General features: G+C 64.7%; 5 protein-coding genes across 7 annotated transcripts in view; 3 read left to right on the plus strand and 2 right to left on the minus strand.

Moving 5' to 3' along the window:
• The first annotated feature begins 26 nt into the window (after positions 1-26).
• EXOSC6 (exosome component 6) lies at positions 27-1399 on the plus strand. Its single transcript, XM_080552669.1, has one exon. It carries the CDS (start codon positions 34-36, stop codon positions 859-861), a length of 828 nt encoding a protein of 275 aa, XP_080408795.1. The 5' UTR covers positions 27-33; the 3' UTR covers positions 862-1399.
• A 249-nt stretch (positions 1400-1648) lies between these two features.
• Positions 1649-7076, minus strand: LOC308176637 (RNA-binding Raly-like protein). 2 transcript variants are annotated; one of them, XM_080552677.1, is made up of 7 exons: positions 6921-7076; positions 4866-4944; positions 3596-3643; positions 3269-3423; positions 2966-3079; positions 2631-2788; positions 1649-2499 (listed from the first exon to the last, which is right to left on the minus strand). In XM_080552677.1, the coding sequence occupies exons 1-7, from the start codon at positions 6955-6957 to the stop codon at positions 2461-2463; spliced, it is 630 nt and encodes a 209-aa protein (XP_080408803.1). In that variant the 5' UTR covers positions 6958-7076; the 3' UTR covers positions 1649-2460. The 2 variants fall into 2 exon arrangements, with proteins under 2 accessions (XP_080408803.1, XP_080408802.1); XM_080552676.1 differs by having other exon boundaries at positions 3596-3646; positions 6921-7074.
• A 412-nt stretch (positions 7077-7488) lies between these two features.
• Positions 7489-12483, minus strand: LOC308176628 (C-type lectin domain family 18 member A-like). Its single transcript, XM_080552662.1, has 12 exons — positions 12216-12483; positions 11500-11591; positions 10527-10751; positions 10347-10444; positions 9826-9947; positions 9630-9737; positions 8917-9009; positions 8748-8854; positions 8483-8612; positions 8245-8341; positions 8060-8151; positions 7489-7941 (listed from the first exon to the last, which is right to left on the minus strand). Exons 1-12 carry the CDS (start codon positions 12322-12324, stop codon positions 7904-7906), a joined length of 1311 nt encoding a protein of 436 aa, XP_080408788.1. The 5' UTR covers positions 12325-12483; the 3' UTR covers positions 7489-7903.
• A 9-nt stretch (positions 12484-12492) lies between these two features.
• Positions 12493-20338, plus strand: LOC308176629 (fibulin-7-like). The gene is made up of 10 exons (XM_080552663.1): positions 12493-13877; positions 14135-14232; positions 14545-14701; positions 14844-15014; positions 15215-15340; positions 15492-15614; positions 15688-15825; positions 15932-16070; positions 16851-18743; positions 19615-20338. The coding sequence occupies exons 2-9, from the start codon at positions 14164-14166 to the stop codon at positions 17209-17211; spliced, it is 1284 nt and encodes a 427-aa protein (XP_080408789.1). The 5' UTR covers positions 12493-13877; positions 14135-14163; the 3' UTR covers positions 17212-18743; positions 19615-20338.
• The window catches only part of ZDHHC1 (zDHHC palmitoyltransferase 1), a 28428-nt gene continuing 26307 nt past the window's right edge, over positions 18400-20520 (plus strand). The window contains exon 1 of one of the 2 annotated variants that reach the window (XM_080552642.1): positions 18400-18520. The gene's annotated coding sequence lies outside the window, so the exon portion shown is untranslated. The remainder of the gene's footprint in view (positions 18521-20520) is intronic. The other variant, XM_080552644.1, reaches the window with a different exon arrangement.

Consider the following 20520-nt stretch of genomic DNA (forward strand, 5'->3'; position numbering starts at 1 on the left):
CCTCCTCTTCCTCCTCCTCCTCCTGCCGCGGCCATGCCGCTGGATCACCGCCGCCTGCGGGGCCCGGACGAGTCCCAGCCGCCGGCGCTGTGGGCGGCGGGCGCCGAGGAGGACGAGGCCGGGGCCGGGGAGGGAGAAGCGGCGGCGCCGCCGCGGGACCCCTGCGCCCTGCGGCCGCTCTTCGCCCGCGCCGGGCTGCTGAGCCAGGCCGAGGGCTCGGCCTACGTGGAGCTGAGCGGCGGCACCAAGGTGCTGTGCGCCGCCTGGGGGCCGCGGGAGGCGGCCGAGCCGGGGGGGACGGCGGCGGCGGCGGCGGGGGGGCGGCTGGCGTGCGAGTTCCGCCGCGCCCCCTTCAGCGGCCGGGGCGCCCGGCCGAGGCCCGGCGGGGCGGCGGAGCGGGAGGCGGCGGCGGCGCTGCGGGAGGCGCTGGAGCCGGCCGTGCGCCTGGCGCGGTACCCGCGGGCCCGCCTGGCCGTCAGCGCCCTGCTGCTGCAGGACGGCGGCTCCGCGCTGGCCGCCGCCGTCAGCGCCGCCTCGCTGGCCCTGGCCGACGCCGGCGTGGAGATGTACGACCTGGCCGTGGGCTGCGCGCTCTGCCGGGACCCCGGGGACCCCGCCGGGCCCTGGCTGCTGCAGCCCGGCGAGGCCGAGGAGCGCCGCGCCGCCGCCCGCCTGACGCTGGCGCTGCTGCCGGCCCTCAACCAGGTGTCGGCGGTGCTCGGCGGAGGCCGCGGCGGGGACCCCGAGGGCTGGGGGCAGGCGCTGAGGCTCGGCCTGGACGGCTGCCACCGCCTGTACCCGGTGCTGAGGCAGAGCCTGCTGCGGGCGGCGCGGCGGAGGGACGCGGCGCACAGCGCCTGAGGGGCGCCCCCCGTGGCGCTGGGGGCTCCGGGAGCCTCCCCTGGTGCCGGCGGAGACCCCCGGGGCCTGCCCGAGCCGCCCCCCGCGCGGCCGGAGATGTGCAGAGCCAGCCTTCGTGCCGCCGGAGACCCCCGGAGCAGCTCTCGGCGCTGCCGGAGGCCCTCAGAGCCTGGCAGAGCCGCCTCTCGCACCGCCGGAGACCCCTCCAGAGCCACCCCTGGTGCTGCTGGACAATTCTAGGGGCTCCCCAAGTCGTCCTGGGCGCCACCAGAGACTCCCCACCTGAGCCACCCCTCGTGACGCTGGAGACCCTCGGGCAGCTGAGCCCAACGCATCCTGCCCGGCCACCCGCAGGCTCAGCACCACCACAAGCCCTGGCACCACAACGTCCCCACTGCGACGGCCCCACCATGACCACCGTGTCCCGTCACAGACTTTGGACCTCCGTGACTCCTGCCCGTGGTGCTCCAGGGTGGCAGAGACATTGTGCTTTGTTTTGGTTTGTTTTTTTTTACAATAAATTAGGCTTTTCTGGTGAGTCTTCTGCCTGCCTGAGTCTGCTGGGGCCCTCTTCCCTGCAAACCCTGACCTGGTTTGGGGGAAAAGGAGCTGGAGCCAGGGTCTGGCTCTGCTGGGGCTCGCCTCAGCACAGCAGCTGGATTCGGCCGCGCTGCGTGCAGTGCTGGCTGCTTACCCAAAGCGCCCAGCCCCCTGCAGAGCTCAGCTCCAGCTGCAGCAGCTCTCAGACACACCTAAAGCGGTAAAAAACCACCTCGGAGTCAAATAACCAGAGAAAAGAAATACAAATTTTATTTTTTTTTTCCTTTCCAACACAATACACTCTTTTACCGGAGCAAATTAGAGATACAGAACAACTTCCTACCAGCGAGAAGGACGACCTAGAAACGAGGGACACGGACACGTGGCACAGCTCTGCGGGACGGGGGGAGTGGGGCTGGGGGCGCGACTTCCCGGGGCAGAGGCTCCGTCCTGCCGACAGGAGCGCGGTGGGAGTCCTTGGGGAACCAGTAAGGAAAACCCAGTTGTGAGCACGGGCGACTGGGAGCCGCCGGGCCCTGTGCCATGGCGCTGGTGGCACGGGGCTGTGGCTTTGTGCTGTGCTGAGAGCCCCTCTGGTTCCTCTTTAGGGCGGTCACCTCCAGCAGCACGAGCCCACCCTCGAGTGTGCAGGCAGCTGGGGGCACGCCTGGGGGGCAAGGGCTCGGGATGTGACCGGTGTGTATGGGACACTTTATCCAAGGAAGGAGGACACCGTGGATTTCTGCTCCAGGCTGCTGCTCCTTCGGGACGTGGGCCTTCTGCCCTCCAACCCTCCCTTCCCTGTGCACTTATCCCTAGCTGGAAAACAGGAGGAACAAAAAAAAACAAAAACAAACCCAAAGCGCACTCAAACACAGACTTCTCTCACCGTGGCTGGCCAGGGTGGGACACGGGGCTGCTGGCACCATGGCAGGGGACGTGAGTGCTGGGAGCGGGCACCTGGCACCAGCGTGGCACGAGCTGGAAGCCTCGAAAGAAAGACGGACACAAGACAGGAGCTGCTGGCACACCGGGAAGGCTCCAGCATACCCAGTCCGTCTAGTGGCTCCCCTCGGGGTCCGAGATGTGCGTTTTCATCTGCAAGGAGAAAAGCAGAGCGGGGTCCTCGGGTGCACCCCAGGGAGCACGGAGCGTCCCTTCCAGAGCCCACCAGGACCCGGTTTTGGCAAAGCAGGGAGTTGGGGGAAGGCAGCTGGCCCCCGCCTTACCGTCTCCTCTGTGTCCGTGCTCTCCTCTGCGCTGTCGATGGTGCGCAGGTCACTGCGCCCGTCCCCTCCTGTCCCCTCCTTGCCCCGGGAGCCCTCTCCCACCGGGGACGGCGACGCTGCGCCCACCTCCGCCCTCTTCTTCTCACTCTCCTTGCACCCTGCGGGGACAGGGATGGTGGGAGCTCGGCGTGCCCGTGCAGAGCACCAGCCCCGTGCTCACAGGGCAGGGGGCAAAGCCCCATGGCACCAAAGGGGACGAGGGGAGGGGACCGGTGTGGGGAACGTCTCAGCGGGGTTTGGACCTGGCTGAGTCCGGGGCAGGCAGCATCCCTCACCCGAGAGCCGCTCTCTCCGCTGGTCCATGCGGTCCAGGCTCTCCAGCAGGCTGTCCACCTGCGCCTTGATCTGGCTCAGCTCCCCCTTGATGGAGTGCAGCTCCTCGGCTCGCACTGCGGGCGAGAGGAGCTTTTTAGGGATCCCACCCCGCGCCTTGCAGCAATGAGGTTAGCACCGAGCAAGATGTGTGGGCACAGGCACTGCTGGAACGCACCGAGGTGCACGCAGCCAGGCTCCCCGGCTCGCCCCCTCCCGCAGGACCCAGCGCTTCCCCTCCGGCCCAGCCACCGCGTCCCGCTCACGTTTTGTCCGTGTCCCCGCGGAGCTGCTGCTGCTGCTGCTCCGCGCCCCGGGCTGGGGGCTCGGGCTGCTTTTGCCTCCTGCTTCTGCGTGAGTTCTCCTGGCCTTGACGGGGATGCGGTTAATGAGGGGTGGGATCTTCTGGTACTCGTACACCCTGCGAGGGCACAAAACCAGCAGCGTGAGCATAAAAACGCTGCCCCCACCCCAATGACTGGCACAGCCCCGGCACGGGTGCTGCTTGAGGGCAGCGCAGCCTCTGCCAGAGGTGGGGGAAGGGGTGCTGGGGCTGCCCGCCTGGGCCCCCCGCTTTGTGCCGCCACGCTCACCGGTACGGGAAGTCGTCCCTGTAGAGATCGTAGTCCAGGTCACAGTTACTGCTGCGGGAGGGGACAGAGGACAGCAAGTCACCAGCCGTGGCACCGCAGGGCAGGGACAGCTGCCCACCGTGTGTCCCCATCCCCGGGAGTGGGCTCTGCGGTTGGGGCTCTGGATTTGGAGCTGGCTGATGTTGAATTTCACAGTCCCTGGCTCCAGGAGCACGCCGATGGCTCGCTCAGCTCCAAATTAAGAGGCGATCTGTCATCGAACTGCCTCCCGCGCGGGCAGCCGACACGCTGGCAATAAATCACGCGCCGCGGAGGAGGAAAGGTGCTGATGCTCATTTTGCCGCTTCAGCTCTCGTGGAGTCGATGAGCGCTGGATTAAGCCTCGCACGAGGTGAGACAAAGCTCAGAGCATCGCCACTGCCACAGCAGCCTCGGGCACCTGCGCTGTGTCCCTTGCTGCCACAAGGGCACCGTGTCCGGCGGGGGAGGAAGGAGCGCCCCGGGACCCGCGGTGTGCCTCCTGCCATTTCTACGCACGAAGCCGGACGCGCGCGGTCACCGGCTCGCCACGTGCTGGCCTCGCTTTGCAGTGTGACCCTGAGATGGGCTTTGGTGTGGACGAGCGCGGCTCCTCAGAGCATCCCGCGGGAAGAGCGATGCAGCGGCTGCCGTGCTCCAGCAGCCACGGGGACCGCGGTCCCTGCCCTGCCAGCGCTGCATCCCTGCATGGCCCCGGCGCCATGGCAACGGGCAGAGCAATTAATTCAATCCAGAAGCTCTCTAACGAGAGACAGAGCCCGGTGCCGGCTCTGGTCCCCTCTGTGCCACGTGCCGGTGTGGCAACCAGCAGGGATGAGGGTCCCTGCGGAGCCCAGGAGCTGAACACACACAAGAACAGGGACCTGCCCTCCTGCTGGTGGCCCCCAGCCCCCCGTGGGTAGGACACCATGCCCCCAGATCTCTGCTTGGGCACCTGTCCCCCAGGGGACCTCACTTAAAAGCCCAAACTGCAACCACGTGGAGACCACAGGGATCTTCTCTTCTCCTGGGCAGAAGAAGCCTCAGAGCCTTGGTGAGGAGGGTTAGGGTTGGGGTTAGGGTTAGGGAGGTGCCCATGGGGACAGGGTAGGGACATCCTATGGCGCCAGGTGAGCATCCACAACCAAGGGCATGCAGAAGGATTGGAGGGAGGAAGAGCAGGGAGAGGAAGAGGAGCTCCCACCACTTCCATGCCCCCTCCCACCGCTCCCCACCACGCCATGGCACTCACTGGTACAGGCTGCTGCTGTGCTGCCTCTTCTGGCCCAGCCTGGCCCGGCTCGGCTTGGCTTCCCTGGCCATGTCCAGATCTGAGGGGAGAGAGAGCAGGGGAATGAGCAGTGCGAAAACAGAACGAGAACCGGGAGCCCTGCCGGACGGCTCCTCTCTTGCTGAAGCTTTCAGCGTCTGTGTCGCAGCCACCAGCTCCCTCCAAGCCAAACCCCCCGAGAAGCAGCAGGAGGACGGGGACCACCCCGGCTGCCCCTGCAGCAGCCCCTTCCTGTGGACACCCCGCAGGCCCCACGAGCCCCAACCATTCCCATTAGGAAGCAGCTCTGGCGATGAGGGTGATTAACCCCCGCAGATGTGTCCCCCTGCTGTGGTGAATCTGCCTGACAACGAATTTAGGCATTTTTCGGAGCGCCCCGGAGCAGGCTGGAAGCCGATGATGGGGACGCAGCACCCGGGTGGTTCACGCTCCCGAAGGAGCCCACGGCTTCATGAGGTGCTCCACGCCTGTCCCCAGATGTGCTGCCACTGGCCTCAGCCCAGATGTGCCCAGAGCTGTACTGGGCACCAGGGGGCTGCCGCATTTCCTGACATCCACTAATTCTTGGGGGCTTCACCAGGAGGTCACCGATGGGCATCTCCTCGCCCCGCGCTCGTCCTCTCCCCCAGCGCCGAGGCTCCGCTCCCAGCTCCGTCTCTTTGCAGCTCCGCAGCCAGTTCCCAGCCGTGTAAAGTCCATTTAAAGCCAGCTTCCATCAGGAGTATATCCTTGAGAGCCATCGATGCAGCCCCTTACTAACATCGAGATAGATTTAATGTTGTGATTTTGGCTGGAGGAACAACATGAAATCTCCTGGCAGAGCTCTCCTCATTACAACCGCTCCCCGTGTTGCTCGCAGCACGATTCCTCCCCGGGTGCTCACTGCTGGCTTCCCACCTCCCGCGCTCGGGTTGGAGCCGGGTGGCGAGGTGGCAATCGCCAGGATCCACTCGGCTTCCTCCCCTGCAGCCCTGGGGTTACGTTTGCTTTCCCACGCCGTGATGGGTAATGGGTTGAGGGCTTAGGAAAGAGTCAAAGAAGAGCAAAAAAAGCCCGGATCCTGGAGGGAGGCACAGGCTGGAGGATCCTAAACCCCTGGGATAGGAGCTGGTGGCTGTGTTGAGTTCTCCCTCTTGCATGGTCACAAGCACCGTAACCACCACCAGCTGTCCCACGGGCGTCACCGGCACCGTAACCACCACCAGCTGTCCCACGGGCGTCACCGGCACCGTAACCACCACCAGCTGTCCCACGGGTGACTCCCAGCGATGCGGGTGGCTCCCATAGGACTCACTCCACTGATGCACTGCTTGCTTTTAGCATGACCCCCAGCCTAACCCATGCCCCCAGCAGCCCCTCGTGGCGTGTGCCCTGGCCCCCAGCAGCTCGACACCTTGCATGGAGCCGTGTGTGAGCGGCATGCAGGGGGTGTTGGTGGGTGCTCTGCTCCCTGTGGTGGCCCGTGACAAACTGAGGGGGTCAATCAGGACAGGAGACCAGAGCCAGAAGGGCTCCATCACCCCTGGGACACTGGTCCTGTGCTGGGGCTCCTGCCCCAAACTGGTGGGGATGTCCTTGGCCTGGGGGTGATGGCATGGGGACATCCCAGTACTAGGGGACATCCCTGTCCTGCAGGTGATAGCACAGGGACATGCCGGTACCAGGGGACGTCCCTGTCCCGGGGGTGATGTGGCACGGGGACATCCCGCTACCACTGGACATCCCTGTCCTGGGGGTGATGGGATGGGGACATCCCGGTACCAGGGGACATCCTCGTCCTGGGGAGGGACAGGCACTGGGGAACGGGTCACGGGAGGCCCCCCCGGTGGCGGAGCCCCAGCCCCGTTCCGGGGGAGGAGCGGGGACGTCGCGGTGCGGCTCCGGGAGGACGCCCCCGTTGCGCGGAGCATCCCGCCGCCAGCGAGCATCCCTGGCCGGGGCTGTGCCGGGGCCGGGCCGCGCACCTTCCCCGCGGCCCCCCCCGTCCCCGCCAGCCGCCCGGTGCCCGGTACTCACATCTCCAGCAGGCGTCCCGCCCGCCCGCCGCGCTCATGGCCCCGCCGGAGCCCGGCCCGGCACGGCCCGGCACGGCCCCCCCCGAGCGGCTCCGGGCCGAGCGCGCCGCCCCCGGGCCGTACCACGCCGCCGACGGCAGGGGGAGCGGGGCGAACCACGGCGGGGGCGGGCGGGGGTGGGCGACAACCGCCCCCCCCCGGTTCCGAGCTGCCTCCGCTGCCGGAGGCCCCCCGAGCCCCGCCGGGGGAGGCTCCGCGGTCTCCGTGCGCCCCGCGTCCCGTGCGCCGCGGGGGGACGGCCGGTGCCGGCCCCTTCCCAGGGGACGTGCCCCGTCCTGGGGGGCGCTTCTGGCCTCCGCAGGACCCCCCCCATCCTCTGCAGGACCCTCGTAGCCCCGCGGTCCGGCCCCATCCCACCCTGCCGCCGTGTCCCCGTGTCCCCGCCACGGCCGCTGGGACCCGCTGGGGACACTGAGCAGGAGCCAAGCGTGAGCCCCTGGGCGCAGCGGGAGGCAGCGTGGGCAGGACGGGGGCCGTGGCCGAGACAAAAAGGGACAAGGAGACAAAAGGGCTCTTCCGAGTGGAGAGAGGTCTTTGTTATCCACCCGGCTGGTGGCAGGGGACCCGCGGCGCCAGGCTGGTGGCTTCGTGGCGACACCCGTGTCCTGCTGCAGGCGGCCCCACGCCGAGCCCGGCCCTCACCCCGAGCCACCCAAGGTGTGCGTCACCCAAGGGCCCCGCTCGGCTCCTCGCTGGACACAGCCCGGCCACCAGTTTAAGCTGTCCCAGGCTGGGCGTCTTCTTGCCCTGGTGGTTGTCGACAGAGGAAGGCGAGGAGCAGATGACGCCACATCTGGGATGCTGATGCACAGCGTGCGCCCTTCTCAGCCGGTCCCAGTGCCACGCTTGTCCCCTGTCCCCGTCCCCAGCTGGTGCTGGAGGTGCCCGCACGGTGGGCAGGGGGCACAGCCCGGGGCTGCCTGCTCAGGGGTCCTGCTGCCACTGGGAAATGTGCTCCTGGGCTGCAATGGGAAATGGAGTCAGCGTTCCCCACTGCCCTGAAGGTGGCACCTCCATCGGGATGCTCCCGGCCACACAAACGGGACAGAGGAGACCCGGGGGCTGCGGCCACGTGCTCACCGAACTGGCAGAGGTACCGGTTCCGGGTCTTGCAGCGCTGGTCGTTCCAGTTGAAAGCGGCTGATGCCTGCATCTCCACGCAGTTCCCGAACCTGTGCGGGAGAGGAGAGGGACAGGGTGGGGGCACCGAGGTCACCACATCTCCCGCGGGAGTTGGAGGGGCCGGGACACCGGTGGGCACCTACCCCTGGTTGTCCGGCTGCCCAAAAGCAAAGCTGGTGAAGGTGGAAGGCTCGCCCGTGTCCCAGCGGAACGAAGCCTTGGACGTCTTGTAGGTGAGACCTGGGGGGAGCCAGCGCGGTGGGATGTCCATTAGAGGCGTTAGAGGGGTGCGATGTCCATTAGAGGGGTGGGATGTCCATTAGACAGGTGGGATGTCCAGCAGGGGGGTGGGACATCCAGCAGCACCCTGGCAGGACTCACCAATCCAGAAGTTTTGGGTCTCGAAGTCGGTGTCTGTCACCCTGTTGCTGCTCTCCAGGCGGCTGAGGAAGAAGGCCAGGATGTCCTGCACCTTCTGATTGCTGACTTGGGCCAGCATGGCCCCTTTCTCCTGGAGGGAAGCCACGGAGGCAGCGGATGTCTCAGACCTGCTCCTCTGCGTCCCAGCACAGGCTTGGGGTCCACATGTGACCACCGTAGACTGAGCCATGGGGCTTTGGGACATTTTAGGAGGGACGGGGCTCACCTGGCACTTGGCCTTGGCTCCGTAGTACGTGTCGGCCTCGGGGGACACCATGAAGCAGTTGCCATCAATTGTCACGTCACAGGTGTGGAAGGGGAACCGGACCCTGGCTGTGGGCACAGGTCAGCAACACCGGGGACACCCCCCTGGCCTCGGGGCAGCCCCCACTCACCACCGCACTCGGCGCCGCCGTAGCCAGCGTCGCAGAGGCAGGAGCACTCCTCCTGCCTGAACTTCCCATGGAGGCACCGCACGCTGCACCGCACTGCCAAAAAGGCACAGAATGAGGTCGCCGCGGGGCAGCCAGCCCCAGGACCGTCCTCCCTTGCCCGTGTGCTGCACGAGCTGCGTGCATGTGCTGAGCTGAGCTTGCACACACACATGCTGCACTACTGCGCGCGCACACAGCAAGCAGGCTATGGGCACTGCACGGCCCATGCACACACATGCACAGCAGCAAACATGCACATGCACACATTGCAACAAGGCATGCAGTGCACCAACCGTGCCTGCACTGTGCCAGCTGTGCACACACGTGTACTGCACCAACCGTACCCATGCATGCACCGCACCGACCATGGACACGTGCGCACTGCACCATGCACTTGCATGCACGGCACCAACCGCTCACACGCAGCACCAGCCATGCACACGCACGTGCTGCAACAAGCATGCACACAGGGAACCAAGTGCGCACGCCGTGTGCTAACCTTGCACGCGCACGCCCCGCGCGCTGCAACCGGCCGTGCACACCCATGCACCGCTCACTCCCGAACACCGCACTCACCCCACGCACACACTGAGCACACGTGTGTGCACTGCTCACACGCCTGCCTCGTGCTGCCGGCATCCAGCTCGTCCTCGTCCACGCCAGCAGGCGCTCACCTTGGCAGTAGCGTCCCGTGTAGCCGGGGGGACAGTGGCACCGGCAGGTGCTGACGTTGAGGTGCCCGCCGTTCCTGCAGCTCATGCGGCACGGGTTCCTGGGGACCTCTGGGTGGGCAGACGGGAGGCACGCGGCGCTCAGGGGCTGGGCACGGCCGGGCGGGGGCCGCTGTCCGGGGGGTGCGCGGGGACTCACCGCAGAGCCCGCCGCCGTGGTCCCAGGACTTGAAGCAGCCGGAGAGGCCGGCGGTGCAGAGCGAGCACCAGGGCCCGCGCTGGTAGGGGGCGATGGGCGCCCCGGACAGCTCCCAGTTGCCCCTGCCCAGGGAGGCGGCTGGGGGCGGGGCCACAACAAGCCCCGCCCACGACCACACCCACAACCGGGTGGCCACGCCCACTCGACCCAAGCCACGCCCCCTCGCGGAGTGAGAGCACCCACAGTGCCAAGCCACGCCTACTTCTGGGGGCTAGGCCCCGCCCACACTGCCTCCGCCCCGCCCCTAAAACACGAAGCCCCGCCCACACTACATGCCCCGCCCCCTATCGGCACAAAGCCCCGCCCACCCCACCCAGGCCCCGCCCACACTACATGCCCCGCCCCCTATCGACACAAAGCCCCGCCCACCCCACCCAGGCCCCGCCCACCATGGCCACGCCCACCGTGGCCCCGCCCACCGCAGCCCCGCCCCTCCCCAGGCTCCGCCCCCGGCCCCTTACCCCGGCCAGTAGGCGCAGGCGAAGGCCTGGCTGCGGCCCCGGCTCCCGGCGCAGAGCTGCCTGCCGCAGCCCACCCGCCCCGACGTCGCCCACACCAGCTGAAGGAGAGGCGCTGCCGTCACACGCCGCCACCCCCGGCCGCCCGCCCGACCGCCCACCCGCCCTCACGCCTCGCCCCACCTGCGTGTAATGGCGGCAGGTGGCGTTGCCGGCGCAGCGCGCCGCCCCGTAGTCATAGCGGCGGCCCTCGGCGAACCAGCGCTCCAGCAGCTCGGTGAAGCCCCCGGCGCCCTCCGGGAGCAGGGTCTCGCTCCAGCCCAGCTGTGGGGCCGGCGGGGGAGCGGGGGCTGCCAGGCAGCCGGCCACCCGCGCCACCGCCAGCTGCGCCAGCTCCTCGCTCCACTCCTGCTGGGACAGCGGGCTGGGGGCACTGGTGGTGGGGGGGGGGCATCGTGGAGGCACCCAGGGGATGATGGGGGACCAGCGGGGGGTGCTGGACAACCACCAGGAGGTGACTGGGAACCACCAGGGGATGTTGGGCAACCATCAGGAGATGACTGGGGACCACCAAGAGGTGACTGGGGACCACCGGGGGATGTTGGGCAACCATCAGATGACTGGGGACCACCAAGAGGTGACTGGGGACCACTGGGGGATGTTGGGCAACCATCAGGAGATGACTGGGGACCACCAAGAGGTGACTGGGGACCACCGGGGGATGTTGGGCAACCATCGGGAGATGACTGGGGACCACCAAGAGGTGACTGACCACCAGGGGATGACTGGGGACCACCAAGAGGTGACTGGGGACCACCAGGAGTTGTTGGAAAACCACAAGGAGGTGATTGGGGACCATCACAGCCATTGGGGACCATGGCTGATCACCAGGGGATGACTGGGGACCACCAGGGGATGTTGGGCAACCACCAAGAGGTGATTGGGGACCATCAGGAGGTGACTGGGAACAAGCAGTGGATGTTTGGTGACTTGGGCACCACCAGGAGATGACTGGGGACCACCAGATGATGGGCGACCACCAGGAGATGTCGAGCAAGTGTCAGGAGACATCAGAGGACCATCACGTGACATTGGGGACCCCGGGAGACCAGCCCTTGGTGTGCGCTGGGCTGGCAGAGTCAGGTGGGGCACTCACCAGCTTCTGCATGTTGGCAGCGGGCGGCTGCACTTTGCTCCTCAGCTTGTTGTGCAGCGAGAGCACCAGGAAGGTCTCCTTCGTGCTGAGAGCTGCGGAGGGCGAGGGGCGGCCGGGGGCTGGGGCCGGGGGCCGAGCGGGTGCCCCCGCCGCGGCCGGTCCCGTGCGGCAGCCGGGGATATGGGGAAGGCGCCCGGGTCTCCATGGAGACCGGAGGGGAGCGAAGGAAGCGCTTTTGGGCAGGAGCACAAAGGGGACGGGGGCCGGGCAGGGGGAGGCGAGACCACCGGGAATGCGCCCGGTCCCCAGATGGCATGGGGGTGTCTGACACCGCGCTGCCTCCCTCTGGGATGGACCTGTTGCCAGCCCCGAGCTCCCATCACTGTGCCTGGGTCCCCACCACCAGCCCCACACCCCCATCACCAGCCCCATGTCCCTATTACCAGCCCCGTGTCCCTACCACCAGCCCCACGTCCCCATCACCAGCCCCATGTCCCTATTATCAGTCCCGTGTCCCCTGCACGAGCCCCGTGTCCCCACCACCAGCCCCATGTCCCCATCACCACCCCAGACCCCTGCCCTCCTGGGGAGCACCTAGTTAGGGGCAGGACTGGGGAACATCCACCCTGTCCCCTTAGGGACGATGCTCAGGGCTCCCCAAGCTGCCCCCCAGCCCTGCCGTGGGCAGTGCCCCCCCTGTCCCCTCTCCTCGTTACCTCGGGGCCCCGGAGCCAGCGGGGACAGCTTCTCCGTCTCGCCTGCCCTCCAGGCCAGGCAGGCCAGCAGCACCAGGAGCCAGCCGGCCGGACCCCTGCCGTCCTCCATGCCCCGCAGCCGCTCTCACAGAAGGGAAGATTTGGGAGGGAAGGGAGGATTTGGGGAGGGACGAGCTGGTCCTGCGTGCCTGTGTGTCTGCTTCCAAGATTTGATCCTATTCAGGACTTCAGACAGGCACTGCTGGTCAGCCTGAACAAAAGGTTGACGGGTGAGTAATAGCTCTGTCAAAACAGACGCGGGCGGTGGAGACAGCTCAGGGGCCCCTCCGCCGAGCACATGGGGTGGATGCAAATGGGGGGCTCGGTCCCAGCCCCGCCACCGTCCTGGGGACAGGACGGGCAGCAAAGAGAGGATGCCATGGGCTGGGGGACGGCGGCATCGCCCCCCCAACCCCACTGCTTGCTTTCTTCCTGCCCCATGAATTAAACATGCCGGGGAGGTAATGCACACCACCAGGGAGGGAGCCGTGGGCACGAAGCCAAATTCCCGCTCCGGCGAGCTGGGCAGCGTGGATACGGGGTGGGCAGCAGCGGGAGAGATGCTTGGGGTTGGACAGGGGGCTCTGCTGCGGGGGATCTGCCCCAGCTTGGGGGGACCCCTTGGTATGGGGAAATGTCTGAGCCCCATCACAGTGAGCCCCCAAAAGCAAGGGGCTAACGCAGCCCGTTGGTGTCCTGCACAGCCCCTGCACACATCCAGTGCTGACACCCCCACCAGCAGCGTCAGCCAGCTCGGGGTGTGGGGAGGGGCCAAGCCCCCCACAGCCCAGCCCAGAGACCAGCCCGTGTCCCCCATGCTGCTGCCGCAGTTCTCGCTCCCCTCTCGTCCTGGCTCCTGCAGCGAGGGGTGATGCTGGAGCTCCATGTCCCAGCCTGATGGCACCTTCCTGGGCTTCCAGCCTCAGGGGTGGCCAGGGGACAGTCACCCACTGCCATTCCCCCTCCTCTGGGGTCAAGTGAGGCCGGTCCTTCCCACGCGGGACAGTCTGGGAGCATCCCAATCCTAACCCTGACCCTAACATCAACCCACACCCTGATGTTGATGCCGACCCTAATGCTAACCCAACCCCAGCCTGCAGTGAAGCCCGGCTCCCCCCTCCGCCCTGATGCAGACCCCAAAGCCACCCCTTGTCCCAGGAGCCTTCCCCGTGCCTGTCAAACACACCGGATCGGCCTCATCCCGCACACCCCTGTGCGCTTTGTGCACCGGTAGCGCTGCGAGCGCCGTGACAGCCACCGCCTGGCCCCGGCCAGCCCATGTGAGCGGCAGCACGCCGTGTCCGCAGGGAAAGCCGGCATCTGCTGCCCGTGTGACATGAAAGGCCCCAAACCCTCTGATCTGCAGAGAGGGAAGGGAGAGGCCAGCGCGGGTGCCAAGAGGAAACTTTCCTACGGCTTGGGCAGGGGAAAAACCAACAAACACTCAGGCACGCAGACACGCGCCAAGGATAAATCCCAGCGAGCGGAGGAGCGCACGAGCAGGAGCGCGAGGCTGCGAGCGAGCGACCAAAAGGGGTCGAGCTGGGCTGGGTGCGTGGGACACATCCCTCCTCCCGGAGCCCCCGAATCCTGGCCAGGTCCCTCCGCGGGACAGCCCAGCAGGTCTGTGGGTGAGGTGGCCTTGGGGTGATGCCACATGGCAGTGGCGGTGCCATGCCACCGCGGGAGGGGGGGTGTCTGCGGGACCCACGGGGGTGCTTGGAGGTGTCCAGGGCGGTGGTGGGGGTCTCTCAGTGCTGCACTGGTGGTGTGGCCGCAGGAGTACAGGGTGGCCTGGACCGGGGAGGGGACCTCGGTCCTCTCTTGGTGGCCCCGGGGGAGTGGGGCAGGACCGGACTGCTGGCATCTCGTCCTTGCAGCCTGCGTGGCAGCAGCCAGCCCCGCCGCGATGCTGCTCGTCCTGCTGCCAGCCTGGGTGGCCCTGTGCGTCCCGCAGCTGCCCCTCGGCAGCACCCAGGTAAGGACCCTGCACCCAAGATGGGCACAGACGCGTCACCCGTGGGGCTGCCCCGGGCCATGGGGGTGGTTTGGGGGCTCAGCCCCTGCCGGGGAGGATGCTAGACCCACCCGGGGTGTTCCCTCAGCACCAGGGCAGGGCCAGGCGGAGGGGCCGGGGTTGGAGCAGATGCAGAAGCAAAGACAGACCCCGCAGTAGGATGGGGAGAGATGAGCTCAGAGCATCCCAACCGTCCCCAAGTACTGCCCGCTTGCATGGGAGGGGACACGGTGCAGCCCAGCGGGTGACGGGGAGAACCTTGTCTTCACCCAGGAGTGCCTGAGCCACCAGCAGGTGCTCAGCACCGTGCGGCAGATGCAGAAGCTGCTGTCGGCGCAGGAGGCTGCCCACCTCCAGGGCACGCGCAGCCTCAAGAAGCAGCTCTCGGCGCTGCAGAGCCGCGTCCAGAGGCTGGCCGGCAAGCGCAACGGTAACGCCCGGCATCCCCACAGCACTGGGTCAGTCCCCAGCGAGAAGCTTGTGGAAGGATCCCAAGCTCTGGGCCAGGGACTGGGGCTGGCTCCAGCCTGGTGATGTCCCGTCCTCACCCATGTCCGTCTGTCTGTCCGCAGAGACCTGTCCGCAGCTGGCAGTGCCCGCAAACGGGCGGAAGCTGGGCCGGAGCGTGCGGGTGGGCCACGACGTTCACTTCGTCTGCGACGCTGGTTTTCGGCTGGTGGGCTCGGAGACACGCACCTGCCGGCGCGACCGCACGTGGGGCGGCACCCAGCCCTTCTGCAGAAGTGAAGTGGCGCGGGCTCGGGGACGGCTCCTCCATCGCCCTGCTCCCGGCCACAGGACTGCACAGGGAGCAGCCCAGAGGCCACCGCGATGGGCACCGGGGCTGTGTCCCAGCGGGGCCGGGTGGCAGGAAGGGGCAGGGATCGGCTTCCCCAGTTCCCCAGCCCTGGTCTCGTGGTATTTATGAGCTCCTTCTCCCCAGGTATTGATGACTGTTCCAGCAACCCATGTGCAAACGGTGGGACCTGCGTGGATGGCAACCAGAGCTACACGTGCCTGTGCCCACGGGGCTGGTCGGGAACCAGCTGCCAGAGCCCCATTTATGCCTGTAGGTGCCCTCAGACCCGTCCTGAGCTCGACAGGGGCTCGAATTAGGGCTGCCCTGTACATCCCCTGGGTGGAGGAGGATGGGATGCTCACGGGGCCATGCTGTGCCCATCCCATCCTTCCCTGGTGGTGACACCACATCCTCCCCACAGACTGGGTGACGCTGAGCAACTCCTCCTTCAGCCGCCAGCCCCGTTGTGCCGAGGGCCGCCCGGGCTCGCGGCACTGCAGCTGTGACGCCGGCTTCCAGATGCGAGCTGGAGGCGTGTGCCAAGGTATGGGGGAAGAGGAGGGATAAGGTTCGTCGGGGACAGGCTGCCCCACATCCATCCCTGCTGTGCCCCGCAGATGTCGATGAGTGCCAGCTTTTCCAGCCCAGCCCCCAGACCCGGCTCTGCCTACACGACTGCCTCAACCTCCCGGGCTCCTACCGCTGCCTCTGCCCCCAGGGGTACGTGCTCCATGCTGACCGCAACACCTGCGAGGGTAAGATCCAGGACAACAAGCATCCTGTGCTCACCGTGGCAAAGGGCATCCTGTACAGCCAGGAGGTGTGGGGCCGTCCCCGTTCACCCCCTTTTTGCCACCGCAGACGTGGACGAGTGCACCGGGAGCCAGCACAACTGCACCCACGGTGAGCTTTGCATCAACACCTTCGGGGGCCACCGCTGCGTGCGCCCCAAGTGCCCCCCGCCACGCCACAACACCAGTTATGTCAAGACATCCAGCTTGTGAGTACCGTGCGTGGCGTGGGCTGCATTGCACCCTCTTAAAGGAGGAGATGGGCCCTACATGTGCCCAGAGAATCATATCATAGCACCCAGGGAGCAAGCAAGGAGAGTGCTGGCAGCAAATTGTCAAACAGGGAGTGCTTGGCAAGCTCCAGGATGACTCTTGCCAAAGGCTTTGAGATGCCAGTGGTTGGGGGCGTGGGCAGGAGCACCCAAATACAAGGTGGCTTTATCCAGGCGCTGCACAGTGCTCAGGGCTCCAGCCAGAGCAAAGCACCTCTGTCCGGGAGTTGTGCTACAGGCTGGCTTCACTGGAGCATTAATCAAATGCCAGCAGCGCTGGTGCCCAGGACTCCAGGGGGAACTACGCCATTTCCCCTCCTCTGTACGTTCATGCAGTGCCTCTGGCTGCAATCCATCATGCAAACAGCCCCCCGGTCCTGCTCGCGAGACTGAACTGCTTTGTGCGCGGCTGCCAAGCACAGCCGGCCCCGCTGGCTCCTTCCCCCTCGCCTGGCACAGCTCTTGCAGCACCCCAGGCAGAGCAGAATCCCTGCACCAGGCTGCGGATCTGCCTCCAGATCCCATGCCCAGCCCAGGGACGCAGCTTGGAGGCTGGGCCTCCTTGGATGTGGCTTTCTTGTGTTGCTCCACCTCAGGACATGAGGCTGGAGGTGCTCAGAGTGGTTGAAAGGCCACCATAAGCTTGTTTGCAAGCAGGCAGCTCCCAAGTGCTGCCAACCACGGTGCTGAGTTGTGGTACCTCTTGTCTCCTGGCAGCCAGTGCGAGAGGAACCCCTGCCCCATGGACAGCCGAGCCTGCCGCCTGGCTGCCACCTCCATCTCCTTCCACTACCTGCCTCTCCAGGCCAACCGCAGTGTGCCCCGCGTCCTCTTCAAGATGTCCACCACCCGCTTCGTGGGCGACAGCCTGCGCTTCGCCATCATGGGCGGCCGTGGCCAGGGCGTCTTCGCTGTGCGGCGCTCCGACCGACAGACGGGAGAGCTGGTGCTCACCAGCCCGGTGGTGGGGCCAGCCACGTTGGAGGTGGAGCTGGAGATGAGCGAGTTCTCCCGCAAGGTGCTGCTGGGCAAGCACATCTTCAAGGTCACGGCCTTTGTGTCCCCGTATGAATTCTGATCCCTGCTGGAGGCAGATGTGGGGCCAAGCCAGGGTCTGCCCTGTTCAGGGCACCAAGCAGGTTCAGCTCGGTGACCTCCGTTCTTGTCCCATTAGAGACATACCAAGGAGTTGGACTTGGTGATCCTTGTGGGTCCGTTCCAACTTGGGATATTCTATGATATTCTCCAATCCCTCTCCCACAATGCTTGCTCACGGCTGTTAGGGCAAAGCAACTGCAGAAGGCATCCCGCTCATTGCTAAGGCTGCAAGGAAAACCCCAGAGGCCATGATGGGGGTTACAGCAGGAGATGCGCATTGCAAGGGGACCAGGCTGCGTGCCCACCTGTGCCAGCCCTCCTTACCTCTGCCACCGCAGCCCGCCAGCACGCGATGGGGCATGGCAGAGCATGCAGACCGCACATGCCGTGCAGGTCTGGCTCCTTGCGCCTTGTAACCTCCGATAAAATGAAAACAGCTGTAGGAAGGATGTCCTCGTTCTGTGCTGAACACAATGTCCTGCTGCTCACAGCCAGGGGGTCTGGCTCGTGCCCAGCCCCTTTGGCAGGTGCCAGACCCACAAGTGGTGTGGAGAGGGCAGCAGGGCTCCCAGCCGCGCAGGGCACGTGCCAGCCGGCTTCACCCCACTATGGCTGTTCCTCCCCCCTACCTGCTGCCATGGGGAAGGCGATGGGTGGCGAAGGCAGAAGCGGTGGCAGGCTCTGCACCCCCTGCATCCATCCTGTGTGGGGTGAGGGCCGTGGTAGGCGGTCGAGGAGGTGGTGAGGGCCTGTGGGGACAGCGGGTGAGGGCGGCAGCCTCCGGCCGCGCCGGGCCGGCGCCCCTCGCACAAAGCCGCCCCTGTGCACAGCCCACGGGCAGCTCATAAAGACCTCCTTGTGCTCCGGGCCAGCCGGGCACCCGCTCGCCAGCACCTGAGGGCCGCTGCTGGGGCTCGGCACGGGAGAAGCCTCCCCAGATACTGGCTGGGCTGAGGCGGTGGAGGTGGAGGCCACGGCACCATGCGGGAGGCCCGTCCACCGGCCTCACCCCTCAGGTGCAGACCCTGGGGAGCCTTGTTTCTTGTGAAAACATGGCCAAATCTCCTGAAAACACCTCATGGCCGGCTCAGGGAGGTGTAAGGAGCCAAGCAGCAGCACTGCAGCGCAACGCGCCCAGCGCCGCTTGGCGCCTGCGCCCCGCCGTAGACCGGCCATTGCCATGGCGACGGGCCCAGCGGCCTGAGCCCGCCGAGGCACCGGGAGCTGCCGCCCGTCCCCGGGCATGAGGCGGGTGCGGGGCCACCCGGAGCCGCCTCCGCGGGGAGAAGGTGAGGAGCGGGCAGTGGTGGAGGCCCCCAGCGTGGCTGCTTGGGACTCCGCAGGAGCCCTCGTCTCATCTCGCCGCCTCCTCCGAGGCCCTGGGCCTCGCCGCTCGCTGCGTGCCTTGTCCGTCCCCGCGTCCACCCGCTCGGGGACTGCGAGCAGAGAAACCTGCGGCCTCCGAGTTAATAACCAGCATCAAATACGTGGCCTCTCCTCAGCGGCGACCGAGTAAGCCCCCAGTGTGCCCTTGCACCCTGCTGTCATTGTTCAGCGTTCTCTGTGGAAAGGAAATGCGAGGGGCTGGGGAGGGAGAGGCTGTATCCTGCAGCCTCCTCACTTAACAGTGGTTTTCGTCACTGTCAGTGGATAATCAGTGCATAACCACAGGAGAAACCTTCGAGTCGTGAGGGAAGGGCAAGAGGAACACTGGTCTGGCTCTTCTGAGGGCAGCGTCACACAGGTGTCTTCTGGGTTTCTGGAAAGTCTGTTAGGAATCAGTTGTGGGGCGACTGTAGTCTTACGAACTGTTTAGCTAGGAAGTAGTTTACAATAGCTTTAGGCACAGTTCTGTTAAAACTTCTCTCTGTAGAACCGTACAAAAATACTAGATGACTTTAAAAACACCCGATGTTATAAAACAGTCTCAGGAAAGCCTTGCAGCAAAGCAAGGCTTCCAGAGTCTGCGTGGACCTGGCTCTGCGGCCAGGCTTTTTTTAGGAGAAAGGAGAAACCTGGGAGTTTTCTCAAGTCATCTGAGCAGTTTTTGTAACAGGTAGCTCAGAGTGAAATGCAAGCAAGTTTTGAACAACCTTAATGAGAAAAATATTGAATTATTAATAACTTTGTCATAACTGATGAGTCAGTGGCCATGTAGAAATTTGAACTATGAATGTAGGCAGACATTGCTAATTTCTTCAAAGTTAGTTTGTTTGTTTTTTCCCAAACTGGTTGCTCATAAGATTGTGCTGATGAGCATAAATTATATTGTTTTATATTCTTACTCCTACTTCTTTATCACTTGACCCCAGTAGTCATCTTTGCTTGGACTGATGGTACAGTTGGTGTACCAAAGTCTGAACCATTTTGCTTGCTCTTTCAGCACGTTGGCATGTTTGCTGTCTTCCAGCCCTTTGGAATTTCTCTGGTACTGGAACCGTTATCAAAAACAACATGAGTGAGCCAGAGACCTCCTCCTCATCATCTTTCAGCACACTAGTGCAAAGGGACTAGCTGAAAGCAGAGAAACCCAACTCTCTGCTGTCCCAGGGAATGAAGAACTGATGTATTTCTTTTACCAAGGCAGGTTTTGTTAAAGGTTCACCCTGGCTCAGTGGCAAGCAAAGAGCAACAACTAACAATCCAACACAAACTGAAATAGCATCTGAGGTTGTAGCTGTTGTGCAAACACATAAACGCCAAGAACCTTCCAGTTATGGTTCCAGTATGAGTTATGGTTTGTAACTCATCTTTGCAGTTAAATCTTGCTCACTCATGCTGGCAGTCCAGACGTTGTAGGACAGCTAAATAGTTTGGCAGTTTACTGCATGGATGTCCTGCATATGTGTGAGAAACTAAGTTGTGTTTTTGCAGTAGAGAACTAATTTTCTGTATTCCAAGGTAGTTGTGTAGACATAATAAGGAGAAATGCTAAGTAGATAAGTGGAGAGTAGAAGGCCTCACTGTTCCAAAATAAAGTAGAAGCTTGAGAAAAACAGGATGAGCAGTGTGGGAACAGTAAAACAAAGATCACAGGTTCTCAAAACATAAGAAAGGGAAAAAAAAAAGAAAAAGGAGAAATTGAAGGGTTGAAAAAAAAAGAAAAATTGTACATATATGGTATAGAGGAGCATCAAGTAGCTTGTGAACCTGTAGTACTCAGCCAATGAGGAAACAGGGGAGGTGATCAGGCGTCGGGTAATAGGGAATAAAAGGTTATGCTTTGTTTACTATAATGCGGTCCTAACTGGCAGGACGCCCGCCATTGCAATCGCGAATAAAATAGCTT

This window comes from Anser brachyrhynchus (assembly GCF_964034855.1).
Source record: "Anser brachyrhynchus genome assembly, chromosome: 12".
NCBI classification, from domain to species: Eukaryota; Metazoa; Chordata; class Aves; order Anseriformes; family Anatidae; genus Anser; species Anser brachyrhynchus.